We start from the raw sequence: 14,250 nt of genomic DNA, 5'->3' as shown, positions 1-14,250 counted from the left end.
GCAAATGGTGGGTTTGGACTCCACCTGTGGCAAGTAGCTTTTTGTTCACTTTGATTTCTCCTTAAAGGGCCCCTCACCAGGCCTCATAGCAAATTTTGGTTATACGCTGGAAGTGGTTACGTGTCCGCTAGAGAGCGTTCTTCCTTAAAAATTTTTCATGTCTGCTCATTAGTAGCCGCGATAGAAATATTTCAGTGCCGCGAACACATGATTTCAGTAGCCGGGCTCCACGTCATAGTGAGACTCTGCACTCGCCTCGTCTAGCTTCCGCAAGCGAAATTCCTTCCCTGCATTCTCCGATGCCGGACCTCGAGGATTGCGTGACACATATCTCACGGGTTCCCCCTTCACTTTCTTTTTCTCCTCGCCTTGTTTTTTTCTTTTTCAGCGATGTGCATTTCCACTGGTGGCGTTGCGCACGAGCTGTTATAGCTTCGCGCAGCGCACGATTTTGCGTGTTGTGCACGAGGACACATGACTAGCGGTATAATTCAGTGCTACACGAATATTGAGGCAGAACAAGCAGATCGCAGAGCATGATCATGTGCTAGAACACGGTAGAAAATGGCATAGTTTCGGTACCTGCACACGTGACCGCACCACCGTGGGTACAAGCAGACTAAGCGGAAGTGCATCTCTTCCTTCGGTGCGATGTAAAGCAAAAAACACGCAGACATTCCGTTTGTCAATTCAAGCAACAGATCACACAAATAACAGATGGTGCCTTGAATAATTCTTGAAGTCGCGTGTCACAACGAGCGCCATCACACTGCGGACTCGAGTACGTAGTCGCAGAGATGCAAGTACTTCATTCTCCGGCTTGGAGCGCAGCGGCCGCCAGGAGAAGGAAAAGTGGCATTCGGTTAGAAATTTCAGATCTTTCCGCCACGCATAGCGATGTAATACTTTGCAGACACGATTGTTATCACACAATGTATGCTCTGCGCTTGTCAGCTCAATATGGCGAGACCTGGTGAGGGGCCGCTTAAGTTAAGATTTCTGCATTTCAATTAAAGATGACAGTAAACTTACCCTATGCTTTTTTCCTTTATTATCTGTTACCTCATATTCTTGTGGCTAGTAAAAGATCAGGCCTCGTGATACTGCCTTTTATTTTCTTGTATTTCTTTCTCTAAAAACATACCAGAGGTCAGCAGCAGGCCTAATTAGTAATTATTAGTCAGAAGCTGGTCAACTAATTGTGGATACAATAGCAACATAAGCATGTAGAAGGAGATAAGCATTCAAAACAATGTTATACAACGTTGTGCATTGTGAAAAAAAAAAACAAGTACAATGATCAAATGCAGTAGAAATGTTATAAAATTCAGTAGCATGCAGACAATAAATATGTGATGATAATGAAACTAAGCTCATTTAGTATTGTTTGGTAAAGAATTAAGATTATTAAGTACTTTCATATCCAGGGGAAAACTGTTTCAAATTCTGGCTCCCATAGTTGTAAACTGACATCCCCGTACATCATGTGAATCAGAAGTAAATTAAAACTGTGGTATGTTATGCTTCTGGTTATACAGGATGAATGTGCAAGTTTGCATGAAAAGGATTATTTTGCAAAATAAATTGTTAACATTGTTCTTAACGCTTGCCTGGAATCAACACGGAATCAACAAGTCACATTTCTGTGCAGTGCCCTCATGCTGCATTCCTCAGAATTGGCGCGAGTAACGTGACACTCTCTGTCCCAGGGTTCCAGGTTCAGTCGAAGTTCAAGAATGCAAAAGACACCTACAAAAGGGCGAAGAATTCTAAGCCCCGGCCAGGCGTGGATGGCAAACACGGAAACAAGCCTTGGCCATCTTGGAAGCACTTTGACATCATGCATGAACTCCTGGATTCACCCACTGCTCCATTGGGGTAAGTGGCAACCTGAAGCTGAAGAAGTGAATTACATTGATCAGTTAAGTACGAGACACATGAATACACAAATAAAATGTTTATTTTTACTCTAAATGCACAAAATACACCACGAATAAGCATACTCAGGGAAAAGGAGAAATATTTTGCGGAAACTTTTTCAGTAATAGAGGGGCAACCCTAGAAGCAAGCTACACCCCAAGCCACCTACATCTTCTATTGGAACTTGTACAGACAGTTTTTCTTGCGTGTAAAACAGGTGTACGCTTCATTTGCTCTACATTGCCTGCACAATATCACTGCAGCCAAGGATCCTGCATTGGTATGCCTACTCTGACCATGCTTTCAAAAAGAAAGTGGGTCATTTACCAAGCTGCTTCTTCGTTCTCCTGTGTTCCGGCTCTAATCCAACAAATGATGCTTGTTGCCAGTCATACAGTGTTGGCAGAAAACATTTAGTGAGAAACTTCATACTTAATGTTGAAACTCAAGCAACAAGAACTCTTTCTTTTTTTTTTTTTTTTTTTGCGTGCTGCCCAGATTCGTTCATAAAGTGTTAAAAGTTCTTTGGGATGCCAGTATGTAAAATCAGTCCCAAGATGACAAAAATTACGTTTTCTGCACTGCTTTAGTACAAGATAGAAAAGGGCTTTTCTGATTCATTCAGTAAATGAAAGCATGTTGACGTATTAAGAATGCATTTATTGTTCTCTTGATAACCTCGATTATGAAACATTTGGTTAATTCAGCCATTCCTTTTTCTGTTCGGACCATGTAATTTCTAATTAACATTTTGTATATGCTCAGACAACTGAATGCATTCACTTTGCCACAGGCAGCATTGGCAAGAGCGAGTAGTACAGGATTAATGTTCACAAATTGAGTGGTGCGTGGCCTCACTGTTTCCAATTCTTTGTCATCACACTTCTGCCACCCACTTGCTTTTGCTTTTTTGGAATCTTGTCAAGCCTACTGAGTCGCTTTATTTCAGTGTCTAGGTGGTGAGAAGAAAGACCACTGCCAATTGACTGGCCTCACCAGAGCAAGAAGTTGGTAGTATAGAAAATACATGTGGCAAACCTGTGGTTCGGATGCTTACAAATGTTGCATATTGTACTTCAACGCCATATTGATGCTCAATAATTCTGCAGATGTTGAAGATGTCGCAGGGTGCTTGTAGGTCCTTGAAACCTTTGAAAGCCCTGGAATTTTTTTTCCCCTTGAAAACCTTCAAATTTCTTCACCCGGCATGGCACGAACTTGTCGCAGTCACGCCCTCTCATGCCTTCTACCGTTTTCCTTCCAGCCCTTCTACATTGGCGCTGTAGGACTTGTGTTTTAGAAGAGTGGAAAGGAGATGGGAGAAAGGGGCGAGAGGCTGGCAGTGTGACGAAATCCTGCTGCATCCAGTGCGTGGCACAAAAGCGGGTGCGGCGGCTCGCTTTTCATTGTGATAGCAACTATATGGACACTCCAGGCGCAATTTTGTTCTCGCCTTCGTCCTGATCTTCTGTATAAAGTCCCAGGACAATAACACAGTTGCCGCACATCGTATGCTGTATGTGCGAGTGAAAACATGCAAGGGAAGCCGACAATCGCAGCTTAATTTCGCACGCTGAGAGTAAGCGGAGAGCAAATGCGCGATCTTCCATCGCACAAGAGGCCGCGAGGAAATGAGAGGGAGGAAGGGAGGGAAGGAGGGAGGGAGCAAGTGAGCGGCCTTGTGCTCCGGCAGCAACTGCGCATATTGCAACCGGACGCGAGGGAAGCTGAAGATCATGATTCAATCTCGCGCGTGATAGGGAGGAAAGTGGGGAGGCAGCAAGGGATGGCGGCTTTGACTCCGCCAATGGGTGCATACTTTGCACGGTTGCGCACACCGTATCTTGAAAGGGATCTGCAGACAGCTCATACCTTTGTGTGTGCTCTGCTCTTGCCATTCTTGCACTGCTTCTAACATTGAAATTAGGTAACCTTGATGAGATGGAAAGTCATGGAAGGCCTAATATTTCTCAAAGAAGCACTCTTGATTTTTCTTCTGCTGAGCAATTAGTAGAGGCGAAACATTGACCAAAGGCAAGCCACTCAGTATTTGGACAGCACTGTTGTGTGGCATGCTCGCAGGGCAGTTGGCTGATTGCAGCTGCTGCTGTGATGGGTCAGTGCTATCACATATTTTAGAAGAGGGGATTGACACATAAACAGGCCTAACAGCAAGCCACCAGCTGATGTAGCCATCAACAGTTGTACCGCAGTATCGATGTTATCTGTGTATAGTCTCCAGTACGCCAAAATTGTGTTCTGCAGCTCTGTTTCTGCTCTCCTCCGCACGTAGGATCACTTTCTCAAGCCATTCTCATAGTGAAAACAATGCGTCTTCGTGGCCGCTGCATCCATTTGCCTGGAAATTATTGAGGAAGACAGTCTGCGAAGCGAATACACCAGTATGTCACACTGTTACAGCTCACTATAACAAAGGCAGCACTGCAGTCGATTGAGAATGGCTGCTGCGACTGCGGGAAAAGATGAGGAAACATGATACCATGGTGCCAGCAACAAGTAAACTGCCATCGTGTGGTAATGGTGATGGGAAGTTAAGGGGCTGGTTTCGGTTTGTACTGAATTCTAACATGCATGCGATTTTTGGACCTATTTTCCTCGAAAAAAATGTACACGTTGGAATTGGGTAACTTACAGTGTGCCCCATTATGGAATGCCCTCACGCCCTTCAAGGGACACTAAAGGCGAATATAAAGCCAAGCTGAAGTGATGGATTAGTGCTTGAGAATCTGTAAGGCATCAATATTGTTATGGTGAAAAGAAAGAAGAAGGTGACATGAACTAGAGGAAGACAAAGTCTGGCCGTTGCCTGAACGCCACATACCCCAGTTTTAAATATACATTATTTTACACTTGTGGGCCTGCTTTCTTCCTGCAACATTTTAGTCGAAGGTGCGGGGTACAATCACGGAACTTCACAGCAGACGTCATCTACTTGCCGCCACAATGGCAAATCAACCTACACAAGTGACGCCTCAGCAGCCCATGCCAACGGTCATCCTCCCTCATCTGCGGGACCCGGGGACATTTTGTGTCATGGACAACGCCGACGTTGAGGACTGGCTTACGATGTACGAGCGAGTGTGCGACAACAACAGGTGGTATCCAACAATGATGCTAGCAAACGTGATATTTTATCTAAGAGTAACTGCGAAGCAATGGTACGACACACACGAAGCTGACCTAACGAGCTGGGATGTCTGCAAAGAACAAAATGCGAGACATGTTTGGCAGACTTGTTGGTCATCAGCTGGCAGCAACAAAATAGCGTGCGTGCCGCGCTCAGACGTCCACAGAATCCTATGTTGTGTACATACAGGATGTGCTGGCCCTCTGTCGCAAGGCTGATAACAACATGACTGAGGCAGACAAGATTGGTCACATATTGAAAGGTATTGCAGACGATGCCTTCAATCTCCTGATGTGTAAGTATTGTGCCACTGTGGATGCAATTATAAAGGAGTGCTGGCGCTTCAAACAAGCGAAAGGTCGCCGTGTCACTCAAACTTTCGACCGATTGCCCAATACCTACGCGACATCTTCTTGCGAAGACCCGCCATGGTTAGTTCAGCCCACAGGACCAGAAGATATCACGCGCATCATTCGCCATGAGCTTGAGGCCATGGCTCTGGCTCCAGTTCGTTCCGACTGTCAGGAAAGCGTGCCCGCTATCTCCCTTATACAAGCAGTCGTTCGGGAGGAAATACAGTGGAACCCTGTTCATACGTTTTTCACCGGACCGGGGAAAAAAATACGTAACAGCCGGGAAAACGCAACAGTGAGGAAAGCTCCGAAAATGAATGAAAAAAAAGTGCAGCTTCAACTATAGACAATTTATTTCCACAGAGTGCGCTTTGGACCTAAAAGAAGTCCAGAATGGTGGCGTGCCGTTTCTTTCCCTCGCTAGAAATCACCACACGTTTCACAATAGCCTGGAGGGCCGCATTGCTCTCAGCGTCGCTGTGAGGTGCGACGTACGTGCGGAGGAGGTCCATAGCCGCGACGGCTTCTCCAAAGTTAGGATTTGGCAACTCCCCGGCATCATGGGGCTCGTGCATCGCTGTCTGCGGCTTCACTCACGACCGAGTTCCCAACGATCTCGGCGATGCTCTGACACTCTAACGGCACGACGACAGCATCCACGGCGATGTAGACATCGTATGTGACCGCCATTTTGGCTTTTGGCGAGTTTTGGCCGGGCTTGGCCATGGAACTGGCTGCAAGAAGCCGCACGTTAGTTCGATGGCGGCCTCTCGAACTGGCGTGCGGCTTCTTGCAGCCAGTTCCATAGCCAAGCCCGGCCAAAATTCGTCAAAAGCCAAAATGGCGGTTGGAGCGCGTTTCCTACTTTAGCCCAGGCGGGTTCGGGGGGCGAAGTTGCGACGTATCATGCGGGAACGTTTTCACAGCTACTACGTAACAGCGGGGTTCCTTATACATTGGATCCTATGGAAGCTATGCCGGGACCGGATGAAAACGACGTAGCAGCTGGGAAAACGCAGCAGTGAGGAACGTAACAGCGGGGTTCTACTGTAGCAAGTTTGGGCATTCCATGTCTCTGCTCGGTCCGCCATACAAACACCTACCAGATTTCTCCGGTCGCTCGCTCCCAGACACAAACCTTTCTGCAACTTTGTCGCAACCCAGCTGACTGGCGCACGGCGGATGATAAACCCATCTATTTTAATTGTTCCAGCATTGGACACATCACCCATCATTGCTGCAACCACTGGTCGTTGCCTCCTTGGTGGTCGTCACCGAGTCACTTTCGCGAAGTGCCAGACAACCATACTTTCTCGCCCTATAGGCCGACTAGGAACATCAGCACTGACAGTGCTCCACCAAGATACAGCCGCACCCCATCCCCACAAGGTCGTAGGACCCATTCGCCTCTCGTTCACCGCTGTTTGTCCCCTTCTGCAACCAGTTGCTTCGGGAAACTAGGCGTTGCAGCTCCCGGAGCTGAAGCTGCAACTCCGACCCAGCACACAAATCCTCTGTTGACCCTGCTTACATGTGGAAACCTGCTGGACATTGAAGTTGATGGTGTTCCTGTTAGATCTCTCGTTGATACAGGAGCGCAGCTTTCAGTTATGAGCGCTGCTCTCCGCCGAAGGCTCAAAAAGATTCTGACACCCGTCATACCGTACACTGTGCGAGTCGCTGATGGGAATACTTCACCTGTCCTTGGAATGCGGACAGCACATGCGACCTTTGGGGGCCATTATACCGTTGTTCTATTTATCGTCCTTAAACACTGTCCGCACGACCTAATTCTCGGCCTTGACTTCCTTTCGAAACACTCTGCCTAAATTGACTGCTCCGCAGGTGTTGTACAGTTGGATCTGCCACTTCCTGCCGACTCAACAACGTGTGCTTCACACGGCTTATGTTCTGCTGAGTTTGCAAGGCTGTCTCCACACGCGGCTACAAATGTCCTCCTGACGCCCTGTCCTGTACCTGATGGCGAGTACCTCGTGTCGCCGCTTACTGACGTGGTTTTGTCGCGCAATATTGCCGTACCAAGCACCTTCATTCGGATCCGTGAGAACTGTGCTCGCGTGCCCATCCTCAATTTCGGTTTTTCGTTGCATGTGCTGCCACACAGGGTCACCATAGCGCATATTGCTCCTTTGGAAGAATGAGATTTCTTCTTTGACCTCTGGTACCATCCTCAGTACCAACGAACCTTTGTCACCGTCTCCTTCGTGCTCGACGCCTGCGGACGATGTTTGTAAAATGGTCGCCCCTGACCTTCCTTCCGAGCAAACAACAGCTCTTCTACATCTCCTGTCATCTTATCGGGATATCTTTGATTTGTACGGCCGTCTACTGGGCCAGACATCTGTTGTCATGCATCGCATCAACACCAGTGATGCCAGCCCCATTCATTGGCGGCCATATCGTGTCTCTGCAACAGAAAGGGCCATCATACAGAAAGAGGTAGACAGTATTATGGACAAGGACATCATTGAACCTTCCAGTAGCCCGTGGGCATCACCGGTTTTCTTAGTAAAGAAAAAAGACAACTCGTGGCGCTTCTGCATTGACTACCGTCACCTAAACAGAATAACAAAGAAGGATGTTTATCCCCTGCCTCGCATTGATGATGCTCTTGACTGCCTTCACGGATCCCAATATTTTTCATCAATTGACCTCCGCTCCTGCTATTGGCAGATTAGCTTCGATGAGATGGACCGTGAGAAAACCACCTTTGTCACACCGGACGGTCTGTACCAATTATAAGTCATGCCCTTTGGATTATGCAATGCGCCAGCTACATTCGAGCGCATGATGGACTCTCTTTTGCGTGGCTTGAAATGGTCTACACGCCTCTGTTACCTCGACGATGTGATTGTGTTTTCACCGAACTTTGAGAGCTACTTGCGGCGCCTCACAACCATACTCTCTGTGTTTCGCAAGGCTGGCCTTCAGCTAAACTCTTCCAAGTGCCATTTCGGTCGCCATAAAATAACATGCCCGGCCATCTCGTAAACGCCGCCGGAATTCAACCTGATTCACAGAAATTTCACACCATGCAAAATTTTCCTATACCTTGTTCAACAAACGATGTCCTTAGTTTTCTGGACTTATGCTCTTATTTCCAGTGATTTGCGAAATATTTTGCCAACAGCGCTCACCCTTTACTGACCTTCTTAAGAGTGACGTATCTTTCTCTTGGGGACCACAATAGGAGAAAGCCTTCTCTACCCAGATTGATTGCTCACAACTTGCCTGATTCTGTCACACTTTCACCCTTCTGTGCCCACTGAAGTACGAACTGACGCGAGTGGTCATGGCATTAGCGCTGTACTTGCTCAACGCCAACAGGGCCAAGACCGTGTGATCGCTTACACCAGCCGCCTTCTTTCCACGCCCGAGCGAAATTACTCCATTACTGAAAGGGAATGTCTCGCGCTCGTATGAGCCGTCGCAAAATTTGACTGTACCTTTTTGGTCAGAGCTTCTGCGTCGTAACCGATCATCACACCCTGTGCTGGCTCTGCTCTTTGAAGGACCCAACTGGACGACTTGCACATTGGGCATTTCGTCTACAAGAATATACATTTTCTATTATGTATAAGTCAGGGCGCCTGCATAAAGACGCTGACTGCCTGTCCCGCAATCTCATGGATCAACCGGACGATACCGTTGCAGACTTGGACATCAATATTCTATCCATCTCCGGCTTCCTCCATATTGGCGATTAGCAACGCCAAGATCCTGTTCTTCGAACACTTATAGAACGCCTAAGCTCCTTGTCCAATGACCCGTCCCTCCAGATGTTCACCTTATGCGATGGAACTTTATGCCGTCGTAGCGTTTGTCCTGATGGCCCGGAGCTCCTCCTAGTCGTTCCCAAGCACTTTTGACTGGCCGTGCTCACGTTGCAGGAAGAAAGCAGGCCCACGAGTGTAAAATAATGTATATTTACAACTGGTGTATATGGTGTTCAGGCAACAGCCAGCCTTCATCTTCCTCTAGTTCATGTCACCTTCTTCTTTCCCTTCACCGTAACAATATTATCGCGAACAGAGCCTTAATAATCTAGACGGTGAGGTAAATGCAGGGCATGATTAGAAACTTCCCCGGGACATTCAAGTACTTGCCTGATAATGACTCAACCACTCTTGCAAAACATCCTTGTATTGTATTATAAGATGAAATAAAATGCTATGTGGGCTGTCCTATTTCATCTTTAGAAAAAAGAACGCATTGAAATTGCCCTTGACAACGACGCGGGCAGTCGAAAGGTATCGTTTTTGCTCGACTCTGCGCTGCTCACGCTTTAGCGTTTCAGTAGTTTTATTATCCCGTAGTGCTGTGCTGGTTTTGCTGGCTTGTGAAATTCGCACAAACTGCAAGTCGCAGAGAATTCAACTTCCATGTGATGTCGTGGGATGCCCGAATGGTCTACACCACTTGACCAAAAAGCAGCTGCAGCGGCGAATTCGCCGCTCTGTCTTGGCTTGGCACTGCCGTTTTGTTCACCAACGGCGGCAAAGGGTGGTGATGGCATATGCAACATCACACTTCCCTGGTTCAGCGATAGATTTGAATTTTTAAAAAAGTATTGCAATTTTCAGATGCAATTTTCTCCTAAAATAAGTCTTTTCTTGGCACGAAACAATGGTTGCGAGGTTTCTGGTATAGTATCCAAACAGTTCACATCGACTTAGTATTTGCCTTTAGTGTCCCTTAAAGGTGCGATAAATGAAATGAATTACAAGCAAGGCAGAAGGGCCGCAGGAACATTAAGATTTGATTAAAAGTGGGCTCATGCTGAGTCTTGGCTTCGAGCCAACTTTTGCTGAAGGTCTTGTCTCTGTCAGTGATTTATGTAATTGCTGGGTCTTATAACCCAGCATTGCCTGTTCTCTATTACTCACTTGTTTCGTTCAGTGATTTATTGGCCGGTTGTTTGTATTGCAGGTTGCCTGAACGAGACGTGCCCAGCGCTGATGACAGTGAAAGCGTTATGAGCTTTGGCAGCATCACCATTGACTATGAGCCAGACGATGCATGGTCAGTATGGTTATTTGGTTCATACAGATTGCGCACATACGTTGAAACCAAAAGTGAAAACCACTTGGAGATATCTAAGGTGTTTTTGTTTTTCCAATCTCAACAGACGGTTTTGAGAAGTTGCCAGTGTCAGATAGGACACAAACTAGGATACATAGCGCAAGAATGACACAGGGACAAGCAGGAACATGTCATTCTTGCGCTGTGTATACCAGTTTGTATCTATCCCACCAACACGCCCAAACTTCTTCCCTGCTAAAGTGCAGATAGGACAGTTTTATGTTTTAAGTGCTGTTATTGGAAGAGGTGGACATTACTTATTTGAGAAATATATTTGGTAGCTGACTAATCAAGGAAATTTGTCTAAATTCTAAGGTTACGCTCTGTGACATTGACCATATAGTTCCCTGTAGTGTGATTAGGTTATAATGTTGGTTCTGTGCTTTAACTTTGATGTTTTCTTTGCACATTCTTACAGAAATGGCTTTTCTTCTTTTTTCTTTTCTTTTTTTTTTTGAGGGGCGCAAACGTAAGCTTATCGAAGCCGCAAAAATGATAGCGCGCTTCTTTGGCTGCTTGGGACAATTTGTGCAATGCTTTGCATTACATAAATGCCAACTACACCTGAGTCTGCCAGATTTCTTAGGGAGTTTGTATCGTGCGTTCTCCTGTTTAGTAGTTTTTTTTTCCTTGAATTTTTTCCCCAAAACATGAATGAGGTACTCTATTTTGGTACCTAAATTGTCAAATACAGCCATGGACTGATTTTTGATGCGAAAGTGTCAATGGCCGATGGCATCTGTAGCAGCGAAATAGTACCGCTCGTAACGCTGGCTCATGCCTCGACGGAGCAGATACAGCACTGTGGGGCATCGCGTTGATGCCCCATTGGTGGCCGCTGCTGCTTCCTTCGTCTGTTGTTCTGCAGGATGTTGACGGGATGCGGCATTCTTGATGTCTCAGCAATGTTGTCCAAATGATTGCGGTCCACAGCCAAGATGCTAATGTAGAAACTGTAAAATAATAATAATAATAAATAACCTGCACCAATTTAATCTAAAAACTCGGATGTTCATGCCCTGCAGCAAAACTCTGAAACATTACTCGCAAAGTAAAACTTGAAGCTCAGCAACGTTCAATAGGACATTAATGCTTTTGCATTCTGAACTCATAGGAAGTGCTTAGGTGTCCTCGGATATATCCAAGTGCCAGCTTACTTTGACTCACACAATTAACACGGACTTCTTTGTTGCACTTCCAGCTACCTCTTGGAGCAATATATAACTGCAACTGAAACTTCAGGTGCCATAGGATGTGCAACTCGTTTTTTCTGACACGGTCTACATGCCCAGTGCTGGCCATACCTGCCAACTCTCTCGAATTTGTCGTAAGGTTTATGAATTTGGGCTCATTCTCCAAAGTTGAGAATGTTGGGCCATGTTTTACAGAAAATAGATTCTGTTCACTACACTGTCTTAAAGGGGTCCTGAACCACATTATATTGAAGTTGAGAAATGCACTTGAATTTGAAATAGAATTTGCTAAATAAAGTACTAGGATGTGTTCAGAAGTGGAGTTATCGGCGGTCGATGGTCACGTATGATCCCGTTCGCTGTGCCCCCATTCCTTTTTCAATGCCTTGCACGGGGCACGGAGCAGGGCATGCCCACAATGCTCCTCTTACTGAACGTCACCATCGCGTGCAGTTCAAATTTGATTTGGATGTTCACGTGGACACTACTTCCGATTTCGGCGCTTACGACATGCCAGACATACCGTATTTACTCGAATCTGGGCCGGCCCCGATTCTAAGCTGACCCCCTAATGTCCGAAGCCAGAAAAAGTAAAAAACTTACCTCAAGTGTAGGCCAAACTGAAAAAGTGAGAGCAGCATTCACAACATGATAACAGCATTTATTTAATATGAACATGCCGACCTCACTCTACGTCGTCACTGCCACTAGCCTCGTATCTATAGCCCAGACCACACCTAAGCTTGCAGACGCGTGCAAGCTTGTGTCCGCGCACCCATGTATGCGCAGACAGTGCGGCATCGCACGCGTCAAAATACGCCGTGATCTCGGTGAACAGCACTCTGTTGTTGTGTGCTTATCTTCCTTATCGCTCTCACCTCCTTGTTGCGGCACACGCAAGAGTGTCTCCCATTGCCCCTTCCGACGACAGATGTTTTGCTCATCAATGGCGAAGTTCCACCTGGCTTACTACGCCTCTGCGGCTAGCACAACCTTTTGTTTGAAAGTGGCACTATGGTAGCATCATCTGTCTGGTGCCATTTGAATAACGCCACACCGCACTCCGACATCCCAGAATAAAGAACCAGCTCTGATACGACACAGGTCAAAGCGACAACATCGCTCGGGTACTTCAGTTGGCTACTGGCCCCACTAGTAGTGGCTGCAATACTGACTTTTCTAGATAGCGCTAACTATGCACTAGAGTTATCATTTTTAGTTACAAACTGGCGCGTTTTTTAAGATCCTTGAATCTAAGCTGACCCTACAGTTTTGTATGTGATTATTTGAAAAAAATAAGAATATCGGCCTAGATTCGAATAAATATGGTAGCAAAATGCGGCTGTCCTCAGTGAGCCGCAGTTTGCTCGGCCAGAGGACTCGTTGTGGCACCCCGTGGTGGCCGCGGTATCTACGCTGCGTACTAGACCGCAGCTGCATGCAACTGCGGTGCGTATGCACAGAGTTTGTGTTGTGCATGACAGGGCTTGCATGCGCATGTGTTCTAATCTGGCTGTGCTACATGGTGCTGGCACTGGCTTTGTCCTGCACCAGCTTGACCGATGGATGGAAGCCTCATCCAACTTGTGAATTTTGAAGCCCTATCGGCGACTCAGTACGAAGTCTGCCAAGTTGTCTAAACAGGAGCGGCCAGGAGTGAGCGCACACTGGCAAGCGTGCGTGTGGTCTGGCCTAAAGTTTCGCATGGTTCGAGGCTAATTGAGGGTTTAAAACTAGTCTAAATTATTGAGGCCCGACGGCTGTGACACTGATAAAAGCAGGATGGCCAAAGTTTCATTCATACACTGGCGGTCGCAGCCGACCTTGAGCAGACAATAGGCTTCTTCCTGAACTGTGCAATTCTTACCTAAATTCGAAGCTGATTTTCGCTTATTTCAATCTGTTTACTAAACAGTGCCAATAAATATACACTTTAACAGTAAGAAGAAGCGCACTGATCCAAATACCCTTCTGACTGATGTCAGCTATTGGCCAATAGCACCCCCATTTGGGCATCTGCTATATTACGAAATAGAGCATCAGAAAAAGAGTGAGGAGCAAGCTTTTGTTGAAAAGAGAGAATTCTAGAGAAAGGTGACTTTGCGCTCCGCTTGTGAGCTCCATGTGCTGTGCATGACTGCAAAATTCGACAGAGATGTTCAGAGCAGCATATGCTATCCACGAACTATGTTTTTTCACCAAGCCCAAGAAGTGGTTCAGGGCTCCTTTAAAGTCAAGTCAAGTTTATTTCCAACAACACCGAGTCGGAGGTTCTTGGGCGAAAAGATGTCACATACATCTTGAGAGTGCCCAAGGGCCCATTAAATAGCAGCAGGCAGATGCAAAAATAATCCTTTGAAACACTGTACAAAAATGTAGGCATGAAATACAATTCACACAACGCAACTCTTTTAGACACAAAATAATTGCATATAATACAGATGTTACACAATCCTTGTAAACACTTGTAAGGCAACAAAAAATAATTTTATACATGAAATGATATATATATCAAGATAGCAAAAGAAAGATG

The 14,250-nt window shown here is 46.3% G+C and overlaps 2 protein-coding genes across 2 annotated transcripts in view; both read left to right on the top strand.

The window, feature by feature from the left end:
- LOC142592630 (ninjurin-1-like) overlaps window positions 1-14,250 on the top strand; it is a 112,315-nt gene that overhangs the window by 28,325 nt on the left and 69,740 nt on the right. The gene's annotated exons all lie outside the window — the stretch shown is intronic.
- LOC142592629 (uncharacterized) overlaps window positions 1-14,250 on the top strand; it is a 28,929-nt gene that overhangs the window by 3,856 nt on the left and 10,823 nt on the right. Inside the window, exons 2-3 of the mRNA XM_075704170.1 lie at window positions 1,710-1,878; window positions 10,372-10,464. Coding sequence (XP_075560285.1) covers window positions 1,710-1,878; window positions 10,372-10,464 — 262 coding nt within the window. The remainder of the gene's footprint in view (window positions 1-1,709; window positions 1,879-10,371; window positions 10,465-14,250) is intronic.

Source organism: Dermacentor variabilis, chromosome 9, assembly GCF_050947875.1.
Source record: "Dermacentor variabilis isolate Ectoservices chromosome 9, ASM5094787v1, whole genome shotgun sequence".
Taxonomy (NCBI): domain Eukaryota; kingdom Metazoa; phylum Arthropoda; class Arachnida; order Ixodida; family Ixodidae; genus Dermacentor; species Dermacentor variabilis.
Note: the sequence above shows the minus strand (reverse complement) of the source record. Positions and strands in the feature narration are given on the sequence as shown.